This window comes from Dromiciops gliroides, chromosome 1 (genome assembly GCF_019393635.1).
Source record: "Dromiciops gliroides isolate mDroGli1 chromosome 1, mDroGli1.pri, whole genome shotgun sequence".
NCBI lineage: Eukaryota > Metazoa > Chordata > Mammalia > Microbiotheria > Microbiotheriidae > Dromiciops > Dromiciops gliroides.
Window position 1 is genome coordinate 192,174,930 of NC_057861.1, and position 26,753 is coordinate 192,201,682.

The window sequence follows — 26,753 nt, forward strand, 5'->3', positions numbered from 1 at the left end:
TTTTTAATAGCAGAAACTAATACAGATAACTAAGAAGAGATAATTACAACTACCTGAAAACCACTATTAAAGAAAAGAACCTTAGACAACATAACAAAAAAATTACAAAACTGGTTTTAAGAGAGGGCAAAGCAGAAATTAAAAGAATCTAACTCCCATCCCCAGAAATTCCAAAATGAATTCCCAGCATTATTATAGTCAAAATCCAGAGCTCTCAGGTAAGGAAAAAATACTGCAAGCAACCAGAAATAAAGGATCCAGCTACCAAAGAGCCACAGTCAAGATAACACGAGATTTAGCAGCCAAAATAAAGACGCAGAGAGCTTGGAAGATGATATTCCAGAAGGCAAAAGATCTATAATTAAACTCAAAAGTAACTTACTAACCAAACTGAGTATAAGCCTGGAGGAAAAAAAATAGACCTTTAGTGAAAGAGAATTTACAAGTATTCCTGATGAAAAGAACAGAGCTGAGTAGAGTATTTGACCTATATAAACATAAGAGTCAAGAGATGCATAAAAAGGCAAATATGAATAAGCAATCTTAAAGGGCCAAAATGGGTTAACTGTTTACATTTTTACAGGGGATATAGTACTTGTAGCCCCTCAAAACTATATCATAATCAGAGGTCATGAAGGGAGTTTAATTAGAGAACCACAAAGTGATTATGTTATGTTCTAAAGATCTTAAAGAAAGAATGGAAATGGTGGAGAAGAATACACAAAGAGAGGAGAGAAGTCAGAGAGAATGTGGAAAATTATCTCACGTAAGTAGAAGTCAATACAACAAGGATGAGAAATTTGGGGAGAAGGGCAGCAGCTGAACCTCACTTTCATTCGAATGAGTCAAAAAAAGAATACATATACATAGACTTGGGTACAGAAACACACCTTACCCAACAGGGAAATAGGAAGGAAAAGAGTTATGGGAAAGGGAGAACACAAATATGGTCTTGCTACCTAAAGCACAGTTAAAAACAGAGAAAGAAAACTATAGACCAATTTCCTTAATGAATACTGGTGCAACCATTTAAAATAAAATATTAGCAAGAAGACAACAGCAAGACATCATACAGGTTATATACTATAACCAGGCTGGTTTTATACCAGGAATGCAGAATTGGTTCAATGAGAAAAACTGTGAACATAATTCATCATATTAATAAAAACAAGAAAAATATTAAACAAATGCAGAAAAAGCTTCCAACAAGATACAACACTAGAAATCATTGAAAAGGAGTAGCTTTTCTTATAATGATAAGAAATGTCTATTCAAAACTAAGAGCAAAAGCAATAGCTATAATGGGAATAAGCCAGAAGTCTTTGCAACAAAACCAGAGGTATCACTATTATTTTCCAATATTATACTAAAAACACTGATTATAGTAATAAGAAGAAACTGAAGGAATTAAAAGAGGAAACAAAACTTATATATGTATATGTATGCACATGCACACACACACACACACATACATACATACACACACACATACATATTTCAGATAAGTCTTTTGAGGATCCTAGGAACTCAATTAAAAAATTAATTCAAACAATTAAGAACTCCAGCAAAGCTGCAGGATATAAAATAAACCCATATAAATCATTCACGTTTCTGTAAATTCAGAAAAATCTAGCAGGAAGAGATAGAAAATTAACATTTTAAAAAACAAGAATATAAAATATTTGGAAGTCTACCTGCTAAGACACATACAGTAATTATATGCACAACTACAAAAGACCTTATACAAATAAAAACATAAATAATTGGAAAAATATTAATTTCTCATGGGTTAGGCTGAGGCAATATAATAAAAGTCACAATGTAACCAAAATTAATTTACTTATTCAATGCCATAGCAAACTACCAAAAGATTACTTTGGTGAGCTAGAGAAAATAGTAAAATTCATCCTGATGAACAAAAGGTCAAGAATATCACTGGCATTAATTAAAAAAAGGGGGGAAAAGAAGGAGCCTATGACTACCAGATCTCAAAATATATAACAAAGACATAATCATTAAAATAATTTCATATTAGGTAAGAAATAATGGTTAGTCAATGGAACAAAGCATACAAAAACAAAGTATCCTAGTGTTTGATAAATCCAAAAATCCCAGCTATTGATTCAAGAACTCACTTTTGACTAAGACTACTGGAGAAAATGGAAAGCAGTATGGCAGAAACTAGATATAAACCAACATTTCGTTCCACATACCAAGACAAGCTCCAAATGGATGTATGATTTAGACATAAAGGGTAACCTCTTAAACAAATTAGAGGAGCACAGAAGAAATTACCTGTATATCTAGGGAAAAGTAAGAGTTCATGATTTAAAAAAAAAAAGAAGTTCATAGGAAGTAAAATGGACATTTTTAATTACATAAAATTTAGAAGTTTATACACAAACAAAACCAATGAAGCTAACATTAGAAGAAAAAAGAAAACTGGGAGAAAATATTCATAGCAAGTATCTCTAATAACAGTCTCATTTCTGAGGTATGTAGGAAAGTGGGTCAAATTTATTAAAACAAGAGCCATTCCCCAATTGTTAAGTGGTCAAAGGATATGGATTGGCAGTTTTCAAAGGAATTCAGCTATTAATGGCCAAATGAAAAAATGCTATAAATCATTAAAAATTAGAGAAAAACAAATTACAGAAATTTGAAAATTAGAGAAATTCAACTCTGAGGTACCACCGCATACTCATCAGACTGGTCGAGGAGATAAAAAAGGAAAATGACAAATGCAGAAGGGATGTGGGAAAACTGGTACATTAACATACTGTTGGTGAAGCTATGAACTAGTCCAGCCATTTTGGATAGCAACTTGGCACTACACCCTCAAACTCATTAAATTGTGGATATCATTTGACCCTGCAATACCTTTACCTATGTCCCTAAAGAGATCAAAGGAAAAGATTGCATGTGTTCAGAAATTTTTTTTTTTTTGTAGCAAAGACCTGGAAACTAATGGAGTAACCTTCAATGTGGAAATAGTTAGATGAGTTTTGGTATATTAATGTTCTGAAATATTATTCTGCTCTTAGAAATGATTAAACGGGTTGATTTCAAAGAAATCTAGGAAGACTTATATGACGTGATTCAAAGTGGTGGGCATAACCAGCATAACAATTTATACAATTACAATAATATTATCAAGACAAATAATACTGAAAGACTTATGAACTCTAATCAATACAATGACCAGCTATAATTCCAGAGGTGTCATAATGAAACATGCTATACAGCTCCAGATAGAGAAGTGATGAACTGATAGTGCAGGAGCATGCTTTGTTTAGGTTAGGACAGTGGGGGTAGGGGAAGAGGAGGATGGCTAACAAAGGGAATTTTCTGGCTTAACTATACATAATTATAAAGGGTTTTGTTTTTCTCGATTTTTCAATGGGTGGGGGAGGGGGAAGTGGGAGAGAATTCAGATCTGAAAACAAATTTTTTTTTAATGGTTTAAGTCATCAAAAACAATAATAGAACATAATTCTCCAAATACAGTCTGAACAGGGCAAAAGTATGACAGAATGCTCACTTTACTCATTTTGGACACTAACTCCTATACTGAATGATAACATTAGCTTTTTGAGCTGTAATGACACATTGTTGACTCGTTGAGCTGAGAGTCCATCATAGTAGTTTATGCCTGTCTGATATGATCTGCTTGCTATCTGGAGCATCCCCCTATCCTGTAAATGAAAAATGGACTTTGTAGGCACAAGAACTCATGCTATAGTGAGTCAGAAGATCTGAATTTGAATTCTAGTTCTGTCTTTTGCTACTTGAGTGACCTTCAGTCATTCATTTAACCTCCCTGGGCCTCAGTTTCCTCATATATAAAATGAGGGGGCCAGACTAGATGGTCTCTGAGGTACCCTCTAGTTCTAAGTTTACAAACTACAACTTTCACTAATCCTTACTAAATTTAATCTTGTTAGCTTCAAATCACTGTTTCATCTTGTTGCAATCTTACCTCTCTACTAACTTTTCATTGTATTAATTATTTGGCATTCAACGATAATTTAGAGAAAGCTGCTCATATTTTCATCCTCAGCTACCTTTTCCCCCAAATGTTTGAAACTGATGACACAGATGAAAAAGTCACTAAATACATTGTCCTTCTCTACTAAGGTCAGAACTCTCAATGCAGGAATTAAAAAGCCACAGGCATTAAGATTTCAAAGGTAAACAACAGGAACAGATGAAATCAAGTTACTTAATGATGAAATTCTTAAATGGTCAAAACAGAAAATATAAACAAGATCTCAATATCTACTATCAGCATTAAGGTTTTCTTTAAATTACTCTGAATTTCTAGCAGTTCTGAAATACTCAGTGCAAAAAATATTTTATAATACATAAAATCTATCCCATATGATGAATTTAATTAATCAGTTTAATTAACTAGTTTATTACTCATTTGACAAGTAAAAATTACAAATATAGAATACTTTATTTCCCCCAAATATTTAATATTGTTTCATTTATACCATCATAAAAAATGTTTCACCTCATATAGTGTGAAAAATGGAAAAAAAAGCCAACCAAAAACCCCACCAGATCAATCAGTACTGTTAAAAGTACATGTGAAAAAAAAGTGGAATAAAAAAAAATTCCTTCTCTCTCTCTCAACACACACACATATAGTATATATAAAAAACTATCATATATGTGCGTGTATGCATATATGTGTGTATATACATACATATATATATATGTAAATTAAATATCTTGGGACTTTTTTGCCCCTATTGCTAATACTAAAGCAACTTTATTTCCTAAAGTATAATTTTGTTAAGTAAATGCATACCATATAATTAGCATACTTGTCAAGAAGGATAAAGGATTAGACAGGAAATAACCTGATTAAAAAATAATCACAACATTTAATGTTAATTGATTTGTACAATAAAGGAACAAGTGAGATAAAAGGTGGTAATCAACTACAATGACTTTAGCAAATTTCAGCAATGCATTGATTCTAACAAAATAAGTTGTAGTTTAGAAAGAACAAGCACTTAATTATCTCTGGATCTAGTTCAGTTTATAAAAATCCACAAAACACTTAAGTTAAAAAAAAAAAAAAGGATTGGCATAATATACTCAGCCAAATATAGTCACCCCCACCACAAGAAAAATCTATTAATGCAATTTCTATCATTCAAAAATCTGAAAAGCGACTGAAATCTTTTCTTTTCAGTTTTTCTTGCTGAATAGCTGCTGTGTTGACTATTTCAAAATTCCTGATAACCTTATCATTTACACAGAATAGCAGGCATCAGTCTCATTCTATTACAGCGATGATTCAGAAAAAAAACTAGAAAGATTAAAAAAAAAACCTATTCAAAATCACTTGGATTGAGAAGGTGCTATTTCCACAATTTATAAAGAAAAGGGAACAGGTAAGAGGAAGAAAACGAAATAACAAGTGTATTTTTAAAAAAGGGTAGTAGAAAGACAGTCCTATAAAAAAAAAAGGAATAGGTAATAACTAGCCATAGTTTGAATGAAATGTATAAAGGGAGGTGGGGTAGGAAAGATGAGGAAAAAGTAAAAAAAATCACAACACCAAGTTAGAAAAATAATGGGGGTAAAGTCTAATTATGTAAAAGGTCAGTAAATATTAAATAAAGAAAGGTCAAATGTAAGTCAACTTTTATAAAGCAAAAAGAACTTCCAATGAAATCTCACTAAAGTGAAAAGAATATGAACATCTTAGATGTTAGGGCAGGGCTCTACACAGGCTGGCCTGTAAGTTCTATTTGGACACTGGGCTGGTTGGGAACTAACACTGATGGTCAGGTTCATACTAAGAAAAATGTCCATTCGGCAGAGCTACAAGGTAGTGCCTTTAAGCGAAAGGTTGGGGGAGTGGAGTGGGGGGGGGGGGTGTGTGTGCTCTCATTAGTAAGCATTTCCTTTCAGTAGCTACTGGCTTCTTCTTCTTCACTTGACCATCAGGGCTTTCTCCTGATCCAATTGCTTTTCTTCTTCGGAAAGCTCCACTGACAGCATCATTATACTTTCCCTTTAGAACATCTGAAAAGAAGGCCTCCCTAACTGAAGTACTGTGTAGCATTAACACAAGAAACTAACCCAAGTGCTTGGCAGAGAAAGAGGCCACAATTTATGGTGCTTGGTGTCACTTTAGTAGAAATGGCAGTGGTTAGGGCTATGAGGCTTTCATGGGGATGGCAACAAAATGCTCCTATGTGAAGAGTATTAAGTGTTCCCTTTCTGTTTCTGGGGACTCAACTTAAAGGGTCTAAGATGTTTTGGGCAGGGGGAACCAGTAGTGTTCACTTCCCTCCAGCTCACATCATACAAATCCCTCTGCCTATATTTGACTGAAACAGGTAGGACAAGAAAGGAGAAGGAACTCTGAGCTGTGTATAAACATTTATAATTTAGGAAGTAGAATTAATTAAAGCTACCCCAAGAAGCAGCACATTGCCTCAATGTCCCTCCTTGAATATTGGTCAAACTATCCTTCTTGATACTAAGGAAAGAAAATGAGTGCAGAATCACAAACTCCCCAGAGTTGAAAGATGCCTCTGAGCTTATCTAGTTCAGCTGTACCTGGAAAAGAATTCCATCTACTACCCCCATATAATTACCTAGCTGATGCCTGAAGATCTCCAGTGAAGAGAGCTCAGTAATTCCTGAAATAGCGTATTCAATCATCATATCAAGTCCAAATTTCTGGCTCTGCAACTTCTACCACTCATTGCTCTCAATTGGCTTCTGGGAGTGTTTTATTTGGGTTTCCCTAAGTCTTTGCAAGCATACATTAACATTCTTTTATGCCTTGCTGGAAACAATGAGAACACTTTATAAGGTGTTTGGTTTTCATCTAAGCTACCCATTGTCTGACCTTTGATTTGCTTATGGAGAGTAAAGGTTATTTGGGGGAATGTCACTTTGGATGCTTATAAGCTACACAAGTATGTGTTAGGGGTAGGTTACTATCCTGGCTTGACACTCTCCATGCAAAAGATCAAAGGAAGAATTGGTTTTTTTTTTGTAGGGAGGGGGGTGTATCAAGTAGATACCAGCTATGACATAACCATTTAGCTTTATTGTTCCTACTGATATAATTTTACAGTTTACATTGAGTAGAACTGCTGTTATATGAGTGTGCTCTATGACTATGTACACACAAATATTGTTTGAATCATGTTTCAAAATGGATTTTTGAGTCTGAATTACAGGGTTTATCACTGTTATAATTCTGTGATCGTGAGGTAGTGGTTGTTCAGTGCTTGAATACTAATGGTAAACAAACAAGTATGATTTATTAATGTATTGGTGAATTCAGCCCTCAATTATTTAAGTTTGAAGTCAGACAGTATGACTCAAATTCTCTGGCCAACAAAGGAAAAGTAGAAAATTCCTTAACTTCATGAGCAAATATACTTTGGAATTCTTTAAACATAATCATTTTGATAACAAACTGGATTAACCTTAGGAAAATCTAATGTACCTGAAAGAAGAATGCTCCCCATGAACTGGCAATGTGACAGGAGAAGCTGGTGACTGGATATACAGAGACTGTCCAGAATTCTGGGTCCCTTTTCTGATTAGCTTCCCAGTGTTAGAATCATAAATTCGAACTTCAGGACCAGGTTGACACTTTGGATGGATAGGTGTTGGATGGAACAAGGCTGTTGGAAAAGCACTCTGTATATCAGGAAATGTTGCTGGACTATTTTCCCTGTTGGATAAAGATTGGACAGTTTTAAATTAGAATATATTTTTTAATATTAGTATTCGATGGAAAACAATCACAATTTTCTATTAAGAACAAAAGAGGCTCCTCATGTCAATTCCAGAAAAAAAAAAATGTCGTAGGCACCAACGGTTAATTCATTAATTATTAGTAAACTGTTCAAGTTAGACACATTGAAGTATGTTCTAAGGATACTATAAAGCTTTACAATGATTTGGGGTTCGTGAAATCTTCAAAGATGTAAGTGGATAATCAACTGCCATGGTATGAAAAAGTTATACACCAGTTACCATTATTACTGGGAACAGATGTGTTATACTGCCCCCATTAGGAATCTGGATGACAGAAAGTACTGGGAACTATTATAGGGTACATATCCCACAGATTTCCTGTAATAAATTTCTTCTGTTAATCTAGCTATGACATTCAGCCTTCTGGTTAGAAAATTTTTCAACACTCTTCCAAGTTGAGCAGGGCTAAACAAAACATGGTGTTTTTGATTTCCCCACAATAAATATACTGAAGGTGGACACTTGACAAAACAATTTTAAATTCTGTTGTTTTGACAGACACCTTAAAACATTCAATAGAGCTCCCAACTCCACTTTCCAAAGAATTTACAATATTCTTATAAAAGAACTGCTAAGAATATGTAAAGTAGAAAATAATATTGAAACTTCATTCACAAATATAAAATTATGCTGTAGTTTTTACATTAGAGTATCAATATGGGGAGCAGCTAGGTGGTGCAGTGGATAAAACACTGGCCCTGGATTCAGGGGGACCTAAGTTCAAATCTGGCCTCAGACACCTGACACTTACTATCTGTGTGACTGTGGGCAAGTTACCTAACCATCACTCCCCCCCCCCCCCAAAAAAGAGTATCAATATGATTTCATTCTAAGTAAGATGCTATGTTCCAGTTTCCAGGAGATTATCTAGATTTGGGGGGCCTCAACTCCCTCTATTGTTTTTAAACCAGCTAATATGTAATAAAAATGTGTCTTTTAGCTCAGACATAAGAGCTACTAATACAGGTAACTAGATTTTATGGGGAGGGGATAGGGTAGGATAAACCTGCAATCTCCTGACTGAGGAAATCTCCCCTATCAGTGAAGATCAACTGCTACACAATTTTGCTGGGGATTTTTTACATCCATTTTTAAATTTTCTGTTCCAAGTTCTCTCCTTCCCTCTAGCTCCTTCCCAACCCATTGAAAAGAGAAGCAATATGATATCCATTATACATGTGAAGCCATGCAAAACTTTTTCATATCAGTCATGTGCAATTTAGTCTTAAACAGTTATCTGGGACACTGAAAGGTCAGATGATTTGAACAGGGCCAAAAGCCAGTGTATGTCAGAGGTAAAACCTGAACCAGGTCTCCTTAACTCAGAGATTGACACTCCATTTACTATGCTCTGAATAACTAATCTGATTAACCACTTTAATAGAAAAAAGCAATGATGGGGATAATGCAAAATGTCAGAAGAAACAAATATATTTGGCTGTGGCCAAATAAAAGTGTTGTTAATTAGAAAGCTGAAGTTATGAAAAACTCAAGGTACATTCTGTAAACAGTTAGGAAGGGACAGAATTGCAAAAATGAAATTATCTATATTAAGAGGAAACAGAGCTCAGACTGGAATGGGGTGACATGATGAAGGAACAGAGGATTAACAATAAGAAAAAGGGGTTAGATGATGTTGAATTACTAAAGGCTAAAAAGTAAAACCTACTAATTAATCAGTTATTCCCCTCTCCCCAGACCTGTGAAGTCTTTGACCTTTGTTCATTCAAAAGAATCTGAAGTTTTGTTCTGAATTTGAAAAACTAATGTGTCCCTAAGTTTATTTTTCTGACTAAAGAAATCAATCAGTTGTGGAAGCAGGAGGAGGGGTAAGGTGTTCTGAGCTTCCTTCAAGGTACCACACTGCCTTCTTAAGAGCAATGAAGTAAGTGAAGGAAGCTAGAAAGCCAAAGGATTTTAGAGATGGAAGAGACCTAAATGACCTAGTCTAGCCTTCTTATTGTAGTGCCTACATATGAACTGATTTAAGAGGAAAACTGGAAAAGTTAAGCATTTTTACCTTTGTGTTTTGATGTAATCCTCCTTTAGAGGGAAGAGTTGTTCCTCTACTTTGTCCCACCTTTCCAAGCAGCTCCACAACCAATCAGGGTTTACAACATGGAGGTGTTTACACTCTTGAGCTTGTCTTACTTTCTCTGTGCCTAGTGTTAAAATAATCACTCTAAAAATTAATGTTTAAGTAGTGATCTATTTAAAGCAACCCCATGACTGCCCCCACAAAAAATAAAATAAAATAAACATTCCCCCAAAAGCTGCCAAATTGCTTTTTGGCACAATTGTGTTTTTGTCTGTTATTGATGTCACCCCAGCCATCTTCTTGCTATCTCCCTTGCCACTACCATACCCTCCAGAGACCACTCTATGGAGGAAATTCACACACTGGGTCCCTGCGACCATGACTGGTGAGAGCTAGCCCTGAGCATATTTCACCTTCTTCTTTGCAAGTACCTCCCCCAAGACTCCAACTCTTATATGAGGTTGTAAAAGTCATACTGAAGAGGTTGCATCTTATCCAAGAAAAAACAGGGAGTTGGAGCATGGTCAGTTATGTAGTTTGGAGGAATATTCTTTCAGCAGCTGTGTAGAGGATCTATTAGAAAAGAGAGAGAATAGAATCTGGGAGAATAATAAGGAGGCTATCATAATAGTCTAGGTAAGCAAGGAATGAAGGTCTATACCAAGATGATGGGAAAGATGGCATAGAAGTGAAATATTGTAGAGAAAAAATCAATAGAACTAGAGAAACTGGTTGGGTGTGGGAGTAGAGAATCAAAATATAACTCTGAGGTCACAAACCCGATGGACTGGTAGGTAGTACATCAGATAAAGCACTGGGCTTGGAGTCAGGAAGACTTATCTTCCTGAGTTCAAGTCTGGCCTCAGACACTTACTTGCTGTGACCCTGGGCAAATCACTTAATCCTGTTTTTCTGTTTCCTCATATGTAAAATGAACTGGAGAAGGAAATGGTAAACCATTCCAGTATCTTTGCCAAGAAAACTCCAAATGGGGTCATGAAGAGTAAGACATGACTGAAATGATTGAACAACAACACAAACCTGAGTGACTAAAAAGATAGGCAGCTATGTGGTATAGTGGATAGAGAGAGCTCTGGACTTGGAGCTAAGAAGACCTAAGTTTATATTCAGCCTCTGTCATTACTAGTTAGGATTTGTGATCCTTGACAAATCACTTAACCTCGGCTTGTCTCAGTTTCCTATCCATAAAATGAGGATAATAATAGCATTACCTCCTAGGGTTGCTGTGAAGATCAAATGAGATAATATCTGTAGAGTGCTTTGCAAACCCTAAGTGCTATATAAATGCTGAGTGATAGCACCATCAGCATCACAGTGGAGCTATCAATAGAAAAAAGAAAGTTGGGAGGAGGGGTGGATGTAGGAGACCAAATAATTAAAGCTCCATATTAGATATCATGTGAAGATGAGATGCAGACAACTGGCAAGGTAAGAATGGAATTCGGGAAAGAGATAAGGACTAGAAATAGAGATCTGAAAGTTATCATAGTACAGAAGAGAATTTAACCCATTGAAGGAGATGAGATTACCAAAAGAGACTAAGGAGTAGTCAGGCAGGTAGGTGAAGAACCAAGACAAAGAGATGTCACAGAAGCCAAAGGAAAAGAGTATCTAGGAAGAGAGGATGAGGGTCCATTTCAAAAGATGCAGAGAAATTTAGAAGGATAAGGACTGAGAAAAGGTCCTTACATTCCATAGTTAGGAGATGACTGATAACCTTGGGGGACAGTTGCATAAGTAGAAGGGTCAGAAGACAGACTGCAAGAGGTTGATACATTAGTGAGAGGCTTTGACATGAGTGGTAAATATGAGTATAAATAGTTTTGTAGGAGTTTAAAAAATAGAGAAAAGATACAAGATGCTGGCTTGAGGTCATCACAAGGGAAACAGAAGGAATTTAAAGGATGAGAGGTGCAGGGAGAAGAGGCATGACTGTAGGCCACAGGGAAGGAGGGAACAGATATGAATGGAATAAGGGTGAGAGGGAACTGACTGAAGGGGCAAGTTCTTGGAGGAAGCAGGAAGGGATGAAATCAGGGTAGAAGGACAGGGGCTAGACTTGGCAAGGAGGGCCTCCTTCTTCATAACTGGAATACAGAAGGCCATTTACTCTCACTCTTTCTTTCTCTAGATCAAACCTCTTAGTCAGCAGGAATATAAGACTTCTACCAGCATGGAAAAAGGAGTAGAGGAGGAAGGATAAAGGGGGTAATCTGGCGTTAAGGTTTGGTAAACTGAACTGTGACAAGATAAGGAGGTAAAGTTTCAAAAGAAAGGACAGTATATAGTTTAAAGGCTTAAACAGGGAAGGAAAATGAAGTAAAGCAAGGGTGTTGGTGGGGCTAAAAAGAGAGATGGATTATTTAGAGCTGACAGTGAAGACAAATAGGTTTAAGAGGAGTTCAACTGAGGGAGAGATGAAAAGACAAGAGGTTATGCTCATTTAAGGGAATTTCAGAATTCAGGATCATTAATGTAGTAGTTATATGTAATGGTAAAATCTAAACTATGACCACTCCTGTGGATGGCTGAGAGAATGAAGATGTTAATACAATATCTGATACTGACATAGCACATTAAGGTTTGCAAAGCATTATCTCATTGTAATTTAACAACCTTTGACTACAAGTATAACAGTCTCTACAGATTATCAAATAAACAGAAGCTGAGAGGTTAATTAATTTACCCATGGTTATCTAGTTACTAAATGTCAAGAGTAAGGATTTGAATCTGACTCCAGTCAGATCTTCTTGACTGTAGGTCAAGGAAATTTAGGAGGCTGATGCTTAAAGGGTTTGAAGCAATGCATGGACTACTGCTACATGCATTTCCACTCTGACCACATCCACTCAAACCTGCAGCACCAACAATGGCACTGATAAAGTTCTTAGGGGATTTAAAAAGAGGCTTTGAGAGGGGGCTGGCTTAGCAGACTGTTCCACTGGCAGAGGTTTGTCCTCCCACTGGAGTCTCGAGGGATATTAATGAAGTTTTCCCAAATTTCCAAATTAATGACAAGAGAACCACCATCCTTCCTGTCATTCAGGCTTGCAACTTGGTGTCATCCTTATCATTTTTACCTTTACAACATTGCTCCTGTTTGTCTCCTCCCCTCCACTCGCTTGGACATCATCCTGGCACAGATTTCTAATTCCTTATGCCCAGACTATTGCAATAGACTTCTGCCTCAAGTCTCTTCACCGCTCTAGTCTATCTTCCACTTAGCTGCCAAAGTGATGTTCCTAAAGCGCAGGTGTGACCGCATCCCTTCCTATTCAAATTCCAGGGGCTCCCTATTATTTCCTCCAGGATCAAACATAAAATCCTCGTTTGTCTTTTAAAGCTCTTTATAACCCAGCCTTTTCCTATTTTTCCAGTCATCTTATACTTTTCTCTAGCAACACGACTATTCTGGCTGTTACCTCAAAATGAAAGTCTGCCAACTACATGATTTTTCAATGCCTGTCCCCTAAAGTTGGGATGTATTCTCTCTTCACTTGTGACTGGCTTCCTTCAAGATTCAGCTTAAATCCCACTTTCTGCCAGAAGTCTTTCCCTGTTCTACCTTCCTCAACCCTCCCCCACACACATTACTGGTGCCTTCTCTCTAGGATTATCTTCCACTTACACTGTATGAATATTGTAGGCATACAGTTGTCTGTGTATTGTTTATTTTTATTTTATTTTATTTTTTAGTGAGGCAATTGGGGTTAAGTGACTTGCCCAGGGTCACACAGCTAGTAAGTGTTAAGTGTCTGAGGACGGATTTGAACTCAGGTACTCCTGACTCCAGGGCCGGTGCTCTATCCACTGAGCCACCTGGCTGCCCCTTTTGTTTATTTATTTTTATTTTTTTTTTTGTCTGTGTATTGTTAACCCATTAGAATGTGAGCTCCTGAAGGGTGGGGAGCACATTTTTGGTGTTTTTTTTTTTGGTATCCCCAACATCTGGGATAGTGCCTAGCACATAAGGGCTTTATGATTGACTGATTATGTCCTAAGAGCCTAGTAGCAGAGAACATATAGGACTGTTCAAGAACTCCCACACCATTACATAAGAAGTTTGATGGCCCTTATTTCAGGCATGATGTCAGGTGGTTAAGTTCAATTCTGTGGACTAGATGCCTGTAAGAACCCACAGGAAAACCACTTGGATCATCACTGTAGTCTTCATTATCATCACCACCACTATTATTAGCTAACAACAGCTAGTATTTATGTTATGGGGGAAATTGGTGGGGGTTTAGGATAGGGGTTCTTCAGAATTCTTCTTTAAAGTTTGCAAGGCACTTTACAAATATTTCATTTGACCCTCACAACAACCTAGGAGGTGTCACTTCAATTCCGTTTTTTTAGATGAAGGAAAGTGAAGCAAACAGTGTGGTTAAATGACTTACATAACTAATAAGTGCCCCAGGCTAGACCTGAACTCAGGTCTTCCAGATTCTAGGACTAGCATTCAATCTACTGCACCATCTAAAGTCCTCTATTCCCATCCTTCAATGACAATTGGCAATAGCAAGAGTGGATTAAGTATTCTAATTAATGGTGGAAGACCCTCTCAGGAAAATGGCTTGGCTCTAACAATTGCTCCATAATTAACTCCTCATAACACTCAATGATTTTCACTCTAGGTTCTTTTCAGCACTTAACAGGAATAACACTGGATGGATCAATCTCAAGGTGCAAAGCCCCAGAAGATCCCAGGGAGAATAATGACATCTTCCCCTCTACAAATTGCAGGGAGATTAGAAAAGCTTTTGGAAATACTAGTTTTTCCACTGACAGGAGGAGGTCAGGTAAGTTTAGAGCAGAGACCCTTAGGACAATCTGGTAAAGTCTATGAACTCCTCCGAATACTGTTTTTAAATGCTTAAAATAAAAGACAGGATCATAAGGAAAACAGATTATATTGAAACAATGTTGTAATCTGTCTCCCACCAAAGTTCACAGGCTTCCTTGAGATCTATTCAGACTCCCAAGGGGAAGCGTTAAGAGTCAGACAACACAGAGCTCTGGAGGGAGAAAACTTGAACGAGTTTTCTTTACCAACATCAACTAGTAACACCTAGAACTAAAGAAACCCTTGCAGCCTCCTACCCGGACCATTCCCCCTGTCAGGCTTCCTCTTAGACCCTGTTCATTGTCCAATCAGATTTCGAGACTATGTCTTCTTTGAACATTATCTGTACTACCTCTGGTTCCTTCTAGCTCACTCATCTGTTCTCCTGATTGCTGCTATTGGCTTGTCATTAACTCAACTGCCACCTGTGCTGGAACTCCTGGTACTCTACTGCCTTGTCCCCAAGCAAGAGAAAGTTGCCTCAAAATAGTGAAAAAAAAATGGAAGGGAAAATAAACCTGTAGAAATTTTACTGTAAAGCTAAGCCATATTATTCCAAGCCTTTGTAAATAAAAGCAGGGCAATGAGGACAAATGGAACAAAGAAGCATTTTTATAATTTTCTGTCACTGGTGTTAATAGTAGAATGACCACATTTGGGCTCTTCTATTGCTATGTTGTATGTACTATAAAAGAATGCCTGGCTCTGACCAAGTACAAACAAAAGAAATCTTTATTTGGATCTGATACACCTCAAAGCTACTCACTCATAATTTCTAAAAGGAAGATTCAGAAAAAATGGAAAAAAAGATCACAAAGCAATGCTTTAAAAAAAAAATCTAGACGATAATGGCATTTTTTTTCTGGACTCACTAAAGATTTCAAAGGAAATAGCTTTAAGCCAAATACTTAAACAACTGAGCAATGTGGGAAGAGTATCAGAGTAGTTGATTAGGGCAGCAACATGCACTTGAACTAGGTGATATAATCAAATAGAATGAATTTCAAAGAAAAAAAACTTGTTAAGTGATAATGGGAGAGAAAGGGTTTAGAAAGAGAAAAAGGAGTGTATTCCTTGAGAGATATTAAGCAAAGGGTGTGCTATCTTCAGGAGGAAAAGAGGAGAGATAACAGGGCAAAGGGAAAAATGACAGGGATTAATAGGAGGAAGCTGGGAATCTCAGCATATTCCACTCTGCTCTCCTGTCCAGTTTCAAGTCCATGGAACAAGATGCCTCAGTGCTGGGCACCCTATGGTATCAGCCCCACCCCACCCCCCTACACACACACACACTTACTTTTCCATCTCCTTTTGTGTTGTTGTTCCTCTTAGACTGTAAGGTCCTTGAGAGCAAGGATTCTCTTTTTTATTAATTATATCTCTAGTGCTTAGCACAGTGCCTAGTAGATTTCAAAGGAAAAATCCCAAGGATGTTCTGAATGACTAGATTATTAAGGATGTAAAAATTCTTACTTTGGGGATTTGTGATTTGGAAGATGATTATGACAACTGACAAAAAGAGAAAGTTAGCTGGGGGTGGGGGTGGGGGGGTTGGGGGTTCCTGACTTTGTATATATTAAGAATGATCACACATTATCCAAATGGAATTATTAAAAGCTTATTGGGGGGGGGGGGCGCTAGGTGGTGCAGTGGATAGAGCACCGGCCCTGGATTCAGGAGTACCTGAGTTCAAATCCGGCCTCAGACACTTGACACTTACTAGCTGTGTGACCCTGGGCAAGTCACTTAACCCCCATTGCCCTGCAAAAAAAAAAAAAAAGCTTATGGGATTAGATTTTTGTTCCTATTTTTCCTTGATTTCTTTGCTGTACTGGATATCTTGAAATTCTTCCTCTACTACTAAATCATAAATCTACTTCTAAAACAGAAGTTATCACTCTTTTTTGTGTCATGGTAGCCTGATAAGCCTGTGGAGCTCTTCATAGGATCATATTTTTAAATGCACAAAATAAAATAGAATTATAAAAGAAGCCAATTATATTGAGATATTTATCAAAATATAAAGGGAGGGGAGGGATGGAGAGGCAAAGGGAAGGAAGGAAGGACACAGACTCCATGTTAAGAAGACTTGCTCTAAAACATCAGGGTTTTTTGCCCCTTGGACAGTTTCTCTTCCTCTTCATGGTTAGTTGTGTTCATTTCCCTAAAACTCAGGCCTTGGACTTATGATCTTTTCTCTTTACACTCCCTTCCATGGAGAGCTCATCAGTTCAAGTGTCTATGGCCTTGGACACTGATCTCTCTCTCCATTAAATTTCTAACTTGAATTTCCAACTGTCTTCTGAAACATTCTATTTGGATGATGTGTGATCGCCCTCAATATGTGCAATACCAAATTCATTCATTCCCCTCCGGCAACTCTCTTCTCTTTTTCAGTTGTCAAAACCATCTTCCCAATCACAAATCCTGGAAATCAAAATCTTTCCATCCTTCTTAACTAGTCAGTCACAAAATACTTGACACTCCTTCTTTGAAACATCTTTTGCTTTTTACCTGAGCCTTCTCCCTTCCCACTGTTAGCTTCAATCCAGTTTTTGTCACACAGATTATTGCAAAAGCCTCCTAGCCTAATTCTAGGCTCCCTTGCACCCAACCATTCCTATCTATTGCTATCAGATTAATTTTTTTTAATTTAAAATTTTAAATCTTTTATTCATACCATTAATGTGCTCAAAAGCCTTCAATGGTACCCTATTTTTCTGACTGCCACTCCCTCAATCTTATTCCACCCAAACTTCCAATTATTTACCAACATTTTTATACCCTAGCTTGAGTGAGTCCAGCTTCCTCACTGTACAATGAACCCAAATAGTCAGAGGATAGAAGGAATGGGTAAAGAATACAAAAAGAGGAACTAAGGCAAGACTGAGAACCCAAAATTAGAAGAGGATACAGGAACAGGTAAGGTCTGGAGGAACAAGGTAGTTGATTAGCAAAGCAGAGAGGGTGACTAAAATTAGATCATAAATTCAAAGTGAAGGAATATGTCAGCGTTAAAACTTGGGTGCGAGCAGGATCAAAGCTACATACAAAAGCAAAGCTTGATAGGTTAGGAAGCTATCAGAGGTCATAGCAGGCATTAAGTGTAGAATTCAGGGAGAGAGCTTAGGCAACTGTAAGTCAGAAAAGTGAGGCACAAGATATTCAGGAACCTAGGAAAGGAGATGAGTTGGTGCACAAGCAACAAGCAGCTTAATAGTGAGGCTAATGATCTTGCCAAACCTTTTTTCCATCCTCTCCTTCTGGATCACTCTTCAGTCTTTGACAATGTCAGTTGCCCTCTTCACCTGCATAACCATCTTCTAAGTTTTCAAGTCACTACTACTATCCTGATTCTCCTCCTACCTGTATAAATTTTTAGTTTCCCTTGTGGGCTCCCATCCAAGTCATGCTTATTAACTGTGAGTATCTCTGAAGGTTCTGTCCTGGCACCTCTTCTTTTCTCCTTTCCCATCTGTATGATCTTGCTTGGTGATCTCATTAGCCACCATGAGTTTCATTATCATCTCTATGGATAAGATTGCCAGAGATATAGATCCTGCTCTAACCTCTCCCTTGCCTTCCAATCTGGCATTACTATCTTCTGGAAATCTCAGATTTAATATATCCAAACCAGAATTCAGTGTCTTTTATCCTCAAACCCACCTCTCTTCTTGACTTTCCCATTACTGTGGAGGGTACCACCATCCTTTCTCAGTCATCCAGGCTCACAGGCCTTGGTATTATCCATTAATCTTCATTTGCACTCCCTGCACATCCCCAATCTGCTGTCATCTTTTTGTTTCAACCTTGACAACATCAATATTTGTCCCCCTCTCCCCACTTACGTAGCTGCCACCATGATGCAAGCCCTCATCACTTCAAAGTGATTGCAATAGCATTCTGGTGAGTCTCCCAGCCTCAAGTAAACAAGGTGGTAGTGGCTCTTCTCCATGCCTAGAATCTTCTCCCCTCCTCATCTTAGCCTTCTGGTTTCCTTCAAAACTCTCACTATCTGAAAAGAGGCCAATCTTATCTCCTCCCATTGCCACTGCATTTCTTCAGAACTGTCTTCCATTTAAACTATATATAACCTTGAATGTCCTAGTTATTTGCATGTTGTCTCTCCCATTAGAACGTGAGCTCTTTAGGTACTATGTTTTGCCTTTCTATCCCATGGACTTGGCATAATGCCTGGCACACAGCAAGCACTAAATATATGCTCTCTCACTGACTGATACTGAGGCATTCTTGTTCCGAAGGCCCATAAGTTTTATTAAAGCAAAAACAAATTTTGTGATTAGCCTAGGCCCTTCAAGATATCAGTTGGCCAAGCCAGAGTATGTCAATAAAAAAAAAAACAATTTAGAGCACACAAATTTTGAAACAAACTTCTTTTTGTTCTTATATTTTCAGGCAAGTCGCCCCATCACCTGGAAATCCCTACTCTTTCTATTCCACCTATACTAATCTTAACCACTGATACTTCAAAAGGTGCAACTCAATTTCCAATTCTTCCTTGAAAGCCTAATCTAACCTAACTGCTTGATTAATTTCATTCTCTTGTGATATCCACTTTTAGCACTTAGTTATATATTGTTCTATATTGATTTCTGTTTCACATGCATTAGTAGTCTCTTCTCCCCAATCAGAATTTAAGCTCCTTGAGGTTAATTAAAAAAAAGAGAGAGAGATGTGTTCAACAAGTTAGTGTGTGGTATGTAGTAAATATTTAATATTCGATGCTCCATCATCAAACCGGCCCCTTTTAAAACAAGCTGAGTATTTCAACAAGACAAAAACAACTATAAAGAATCCTTTCCTCTCTTTTTTGACTAAGTACAAAGACTTCAAATTCCACTTAATTAGTATTTTAAAATATGCTACACCTGAAATCAAGGTTTCAAACAATATGAGTGGTGAATGGCAGGAACAGAAATGAAATAATCCATGTAAATGCACTTCTGACATGTTATTAATCTGTTCTTGGCTTCATATATGCCTTGAGCATTAGAGAAAAAAAAGTTGTAAAGAAACAACCAAAAAAAAATACACACTAATTAGAGCAAACTCCTCAATTTATTCTTCAGGTAGTTGGAGGGAGAGGGGTAATAAAAGAAGAAGAGAAACATTAAGTCTCCCCATCAATACTATCAGGACATCACATATGGGTTCAGTCTTGTCAAAATTTTGCATCTGTCTTTCAGAACTCACAAAGTTTGGGAAGCATTTTAATCAATGGCCCCAACTACCATCGTTACATGCTCAAGGTGTTCGACTTCATATGCCTAAAAAGGGTTTTTAAGTTTATGTCCTGCCAACACTACTCATTTTCTTTTGTTGACTTATTCATATGAAGGACAATAAGTTATCTTACATTAAAATGCAAGCTCTTTGTGGGTACAGACTGTCATTTTAATTGTATACCTAGCACATTATAATTGCTTAATAAATATCTGTGGAAGTGTGGACTAGGCAGAAGATTTTTTAAAAGTAAACAGGTTTGGATTTTTTTATAAATGATCAATTTATTCTCTCCTGAAATGTAATGACCTGGGAAATTCATTTGGTATTTCAATGTCAAAGAAATACAGACTAACCTTAAAATGAATACTGACAGTCTGATAATTAAGGAGAGAGAAGCCAATATAGAAATATTCACCACCTTAAGTGTTCTGAAAAACCTAGATCCAAAAGAAAATATGGTTGCAAAGTCCAGTAAAACCTGATATTATCAGTCCAACAAATTTCAACTACTTACCAGCCCTTGCTGCAATAAGGTGAGTTGCTTTGTTGGGATCATCTGCATTCAATATCAAATTCTTATTGATCTTAGCTCCAAGTGCTGTTGCATGATAATGTTCACGTGTCCTTTCTATTGGAAAATTTGTTGGACACACCCCACTAAATATTATGGTAACATCTGCCAACACCTTACTTTTCAGTTCTGGTACTATTTTCCGTATATCAGGTGCTTCCTGGATCTCCTTATTCAGGTATTTATCATACTTTGTGTAATAATCATTATGTACTCGAACAAGGATCTCTTCAAGGTAGATGAGATGATCATCTTCATCATTATCTTCTTCCTCTTCCTCCTCTTCTTCCATGCTCTGATCTAAAGATTCACCCACTGTAATCCCAGATTGTTCACTATTCTGGGATTCTGTCTCTGCTTCTTTCTTGTCTGCACAGCCATTTCCCAGATCACAAAGGCCATCCTGTTCACTTTCTTCTGGTACTTCAAGGTCACTGACTTTGCCATGAAGATGGACGCTAGGTCCAGACTCTGTGGAATGATTGACTCCAACCGTTTTCTCCCCACTTGTGTCTGTGCCATCCTGTTGTTGAGAAGTCTCTTCTTGGAGAGCTTTTGATTTCTTCCAGCTTCTCTTCTCCTCATTTTCACTATCAGATGCAGAAGAGGAAGCAGATTTGTGACCATCTAATTCACTGTTACTTTCACTGTCACTAGAGAGTTCAAAGTCCAAATCATTACCTGCATTGCTTTGGCCAGGATGTTTGTCTGATAATGTTCTATCATCCTGTTCTGAAGAAATCTGAGATTCCTTGGCAGTTATCAAATCATTACTGCTAGTAGCATCTGTTATATGATCAGTGGGGCCAGGAAAGGAAGGTCTCTCATTTGTTTTATCACTAGAACTTAAACACCATTTAGAGGATTCACTGTGTACAATCTTACTACCATTCAATTCCTTTGTGGATTTTCCAAGGCCATTACTCTGTTCTTCTACACCAGAAACATTCTTTCCATCTTCAGCATCTTTCAGGGATGTGGTCTGTTCTGAGATTTCAGCTGTTTTAGAAGAATGATTTACTGTGTATGCATATAAAAGAGAAAAAAAGTTCCCATAATTAAAAAAGGCCATAATAAATTACTTTATCTAAAGCAGCTTCCCCTCCCATACCAATTCTCTCATTCACATACTATATATTTAATAAAAGAGCTGAGTGATGATCCCTTATTGTTTAAGTTGTTATAGTCACCCAACGTGTTCCAGAACTTTAATTAGGTAGTTTGAAAATTGCACTAACATTAAAGAGTAGTACTAAGGCATAATACTTGATAAGTTCCTGTTGTGTTTCACAAAATATTATGTGAACAGAATAAAAGCAAAAGATATAAGCATTCAAAATCTTCACTTGTCTTATAGTAAGGAATATCTGATCATATTTTTGATGATGAATTTTTTTTAAAGGAAGTTTAGCTTGGGGGAAGCTAGGTGGTGCAGCCTTGGATTCAGGAGGACCTGAGTTCAAATCAGACCTCACACTTGATACTTACCAGCTGTATGACCCTGGGCAAGTCACTTAACCCTTACTGCCCCACCAGAAAGAAAGAAAGGAAGGAAGGAAGGAAGTTTGGCTCAAAGTCCAGATGATCTTTTAGCTTAGGCTAGGGATTCTGTCTACTCAAACTTCTTAGAAAAGAGTCCCAAGATGCACCTACCTTGTCCCAAACTTAATTCTGTAGCCAAGAGTGGCAGTTAATTTCCTGGACTATAGCTATTTTGAATATTAAGATATAAATAATAGTGCCTTTTAAGGAGTATCAGTACATCAACAAATCAAGGATTGGGTGTGCTCTGATTAACACTGATCATAATTGATCTGACTCCAAATCTCGTTTTCTCCTCACTCTGTCATACTCTTTCTCTCCTTAAGAAACAGCGGGGACAAATCTACACACCAGAGAAAAATGACAGTACTCAGCTTTTTTTTTTTTTTAATGTGAATTACTAGTAGAAAACTAAAAGGAGCAGCTAGGTGGCACAGTGGATGGAGCACCAGCCCCGGATTCAGGAATACCTGAGTTCAAATCTGGCCTCAGACACTTGACACTTACTAGCTGTGTGACCCTGGGCAAGTCACTTAACCCCAATTGCCTCACTAAAAAAAAAAGAAAACTAAAAGTAGAATTAGACACCACCAACTTAACTTCAAAATCGTCCTCTAATACCATAAATAAGCAGTACTGAATTTTCTATCACTGAAAGTAGACATATAGCCCATAACATAAGCATATAGGATTATAAAGCAAAATGTTAACTTGCAACTTTTTGGTGAAATGTCACTTGTTACCTACCTTTCTTTTTCATTTGAATTTCCCTGGATCCAGGGGGTGCATTAATATCTCCTATGCCCTGAAAGTATACATATTTCTTTACAGTTATCAAATTGGGCGCAAACTTCCAGACATCTTCTCGGTCATCAATAATGCAAACCATTGAATCTCCACACGGGAAAAGATTTCTAAAAGGAAAAATGTTTCTGAGTACTATTAGCACAATTTAAAAAATCAATTGGGTTGACATTTATATTAATCTTTTACTTTTGGTCAATAGGGAGGTTTCTTTGTTTTTCTCCACATACATACATATATAAACAAATAGATGTATATCTATATTACATATAAATATCTATATGTGTATATATATACATATATGTGTGTATGTATGTACATACATATACATATTATTGAGATGGCTGAGAAACAATACTATCAATAAATAGTCCCTTTCTGAATAATTTAGCACTCTGTCACCCAAGAGCCCTCTTTTCTGTTCATTATAAAAGAGCCAATTTCCTTAATTTCTTTTTTGAAAATCTGAAAATTCCCCCAATGCTTTTAAACTTCTAAGAAAGGAAAAAGATTCTAGTTGCCTACCTTAAAAAACAAAGTGCTTGATCATCTTTTCCCTCACTGTGGTCATGTTTCTATTGAAAGTTTTGCCAGCCTTAAAACAGGCATTCCAATCTGATCAGTGCAATGACCAACCACAATTCCAGAAGAGCCCTGATGAAACAGGCTACTCATCTCCTGACAGAGAGATAATAGCCTCGGGGTACAAAAAAACCACATATATATATATATATATATATATATTTTTTTTTGATATAACCAGTGCAGGAACTAGCTTTGCTCAACTATGCATATTTGTGACAAGGGTTTTCTTTTTCAATGGGGAGAGAGAAAAGTGGGTGGGAGAGAAAATATTTTTGTTTCAAAATGAATTTAATTCTTAAAATAGGCATTTGAACAATAATCACAAATTGTCTATCATAAGAGTATACATTTACAATAGATGTTAATGAATACAGAATTTAGTTTTTAACTGCAGCACTAACTTAGCAACCCTGATACAGGACACATCTCTTCTCCCTCTTTATATCCCTAGTTCCAATAGGTTTTGGCTTCTGACGCAAGGTAAACAAAGTTTTAGAAGAATGCCTACCTAAATTCACTCAGCAGGGAAATAAAGGGAATAAGGTTTTATGCAGCACCTACTATGTGCCAAACACTGTGATGAGCACTTTACAAACATCATTTTATCCTTATTACCACAACCCTGTGAAGTAGGTGCTGCAAGTTCCCTCATTTCACAGTTAAGGAAAATGAGGCAAACAGAGGTTGAGTGATTGGCCCAGGGTCACAAAGTAACTATTTGAGGCCAGATTTGAACAGTGCCTCCAGTATTTAGCATAGTGCTTGGTATATAGTAGGCAGTTAATGAATGTTTATTGATTGACTCCAGGAGAACTTCCTCCTAAGAAGGAAACATGTCACTGAAATAAATAGGCACTAATTAGAGAATCTATTCTAAGATCATTTATGGTAACAAATTAGAGGGAATTTTTAATCTCTTTTATATATGTGACCTGTGCTTCTGCGTTTCCAGACTACAATATCATACTTCAATGAAGTCTCACCTTGTCATTTCCCTCAGTGCCTGGGGCCTTTCTCATACTGGAACCGTCCTCCTCCATTTTAAAGAGGGACCCAGGCTACCTAACCTCCTTTTTCCTCCTGGCTGTGCTTCTGACATTCCAAACATCAGCAACATCCCCTGAGTAAATGCCTTCACCTTGCACCCCCCCATGCCACATTGCTCTTCTGGTCTTTCAGCTCCCTTTGGCATGTGCATTTCTTTCACTAGAATACAAGCCCCTTGAGGGCAGGAACCTTCTTTTTACTAGTCTTGGTATCCTCAGCACTTTGCATAGTGCCTGGCACATAGTAAGGGCTTAATAAATGCCTGTTGACTTGTCTATTTTTTTTTTTTACTGTAAAGTAGGAAAGCTTAAGGAAGGGCAACTTAAATGGGTCTGTCTATTTGTAAATCAGGGCAGGGCAAGGGGATAAGTATTGACATTATTCATAAGGCTCCACCTAATGTCAATATTTAAGGAAAAAACAAGAAATTTCTGATGAGGGTACAAAGGTTATTTTTGATTCAGAACCTCAAATACTGTTTAGGGAATAAGCAACATTACCTAGAATACAAAAAACAACAACAACAAAAACAACCCAACTTCTATACAAACAAAGAACTCTTGTAGGAAACATGGTTAAGTAGGAGCAGACAGAAGCAAGAGTAAACTCAAGGCATGGAGAAGAAAAATAAAAAGATGGATGTGGGATGAAGCAGTGGATAACGTAACTGATGATTCTGTAAGCTACTGCTAGCTAACCTAAGAGTTCCTTAGAAAATGAAAGTCATAGAGCTTACCTACAAATATAGAAAATTTAAAATCAGTACCTTAGAAAAGTGGTGAGAACAGCTAGGTGGCGCAGTGGATAGAGCACTGGGCCCTGGAGTCAGGAGGACCCAAGTTCAAATCCTGCCTCAGACACTTAACACTTACTAGCTCTGTAACCCTAGGCAAGTTACTTAACCCAAACTGCCTCACCAAAAAAACAAAAACAAACAAAAAACTGGTAGCCACCTTTATGGTATAAGAGGCAGCTAGATGGCGCAGTGGATAAAGCACTGGATTCGGGAGGACCTGAGTTCAAATCTGGCCTCAGATACTTAACACTAGCTGTGTGACCGTGGGCAAGTCACTTAAACCCCATTGCGCCCCCCCCCCCAAAGAAAAGTGGCTTTGTTCATCTATTTAGGGTCAAACTTGTAGGGTTTATATTTGTCCAGACTCTCTGTCCTTTTCTTCTCCTACAACCTCTTCCTCATCTACTTCTATCCATTAGTGCCCATTCCCATCGGTTAACATCCCCTTCCGGGGCTTCAATGTTCCCACAAACCCTCACTGTTCTCTATTCTCCAACATCTGACCCTCACATCTTAGTCTTCAAATATCATCCACTTGCACTGTTCCTAGGACTCTAAAATGAACAAAAATATTCTTAGAATTGGGAATATAGAGCAGAATACACAGAAATCTACATAAACTGCCCCTCTCAGAAAACTATTCCACAGAACTATAGAAACACTGCAATGAGCTCTCACCCATGACCACCACCAGGGGTTCCAGAGGGGCCTTTGGGAAGAGACAAAAGAGAAGGGGAAAAGCAAAAGACAAAGACTAAAGATGTCTTGAAATATGGAATTCATTTATATAATGTTTTAAGGTTTACAAAGCACTTTACTAACAACACTGAGATGAGCTTGGTAGTATTACTAGGCCTGTTTTTGAGGAAATTGAGAATACAAAGATTTGAATAGAATTTTTTTTTAAAAATCCACTACAAGAGTACCATGGCTTAAGTACTAACAGCAAGAATAAATAAGTTGTTCCCCCATCAGAATACTAAGTTATTACTTCTTTTTAAAAGTTAAATAAGTTTTAATAAGTGAATGGGAAGGGAGGGATTAAATGGAACCATAATCCTGTTTCTTAAAATGAAAATTCTACAGTGGCAACCAAATAATATTCTGTCCTCAGAGAAAAAAAGAAATTCTAAAGTAAAGACCACAACTATGTACATCACAATCACATACATACCTAAGATTCCCTGTTTTAGAGAATGGGTCAATACACTCATCTCTTGATAATATTCGATGAGAAAAAAGCTTCTTTTCAGGGTCTAAAAAACCTTTTGAAAGAGAAAAAAGGCCAAGTTAAAATAGTTCTAAGTTTTATTTTATGTAGTATTTTGCATAGAGTAAAACCTAAGTTTCCTTTGTAATGTCACGGACAAAAAGCATTATGGTGAAAAGAAATGTTACATGTACTTTCAGACTGTCACTAAATAGGATTTCTCATTTTTCAGTTTTAAACACA

The 26,753-nt window shown here is 37.1% G+C and overlaps 1 protein-coding gene across 1 annotated transcript in view; it reads right to left on the minus strand.

Annotated features, from left to right (window-relative positions):
• The window catches only part of CTDP1 (CTD phosphatase subunit 1), a 155,611-nt gene that overhangs the window by 93,562 nt on the left and 35,296 nt on the right, over positions 1 to 26,753 (minus strand). The window contains exons 6-10 of the mRNA XM_043978917.1: positions 26,475 to 26,565; positions 22,816 to 22,982; positions 20,470 to 21,546; positions 9,827 to 9,968; positions 7,490 to 7,720 (exon numbers count right to left, since the gene is read on the minus strand). Coding sequence (XP_043834852.1) covers positions 7,490 to 7,720; positions 9,827 to 9,968; positions 20,470 to 21,546; positions 22,816 to 22,982; positions 26,475 to 26,565 — 1,708 coding nt within the window. The remainder of the gene's footprint in view (positions 1 to 7,489; positions 7,721 to 9,826; positions 9,969 to 20,469; positions 21,547 to 22,815; positions 22,983 to 26,474; positions 26,566 to 26,753) is intronic.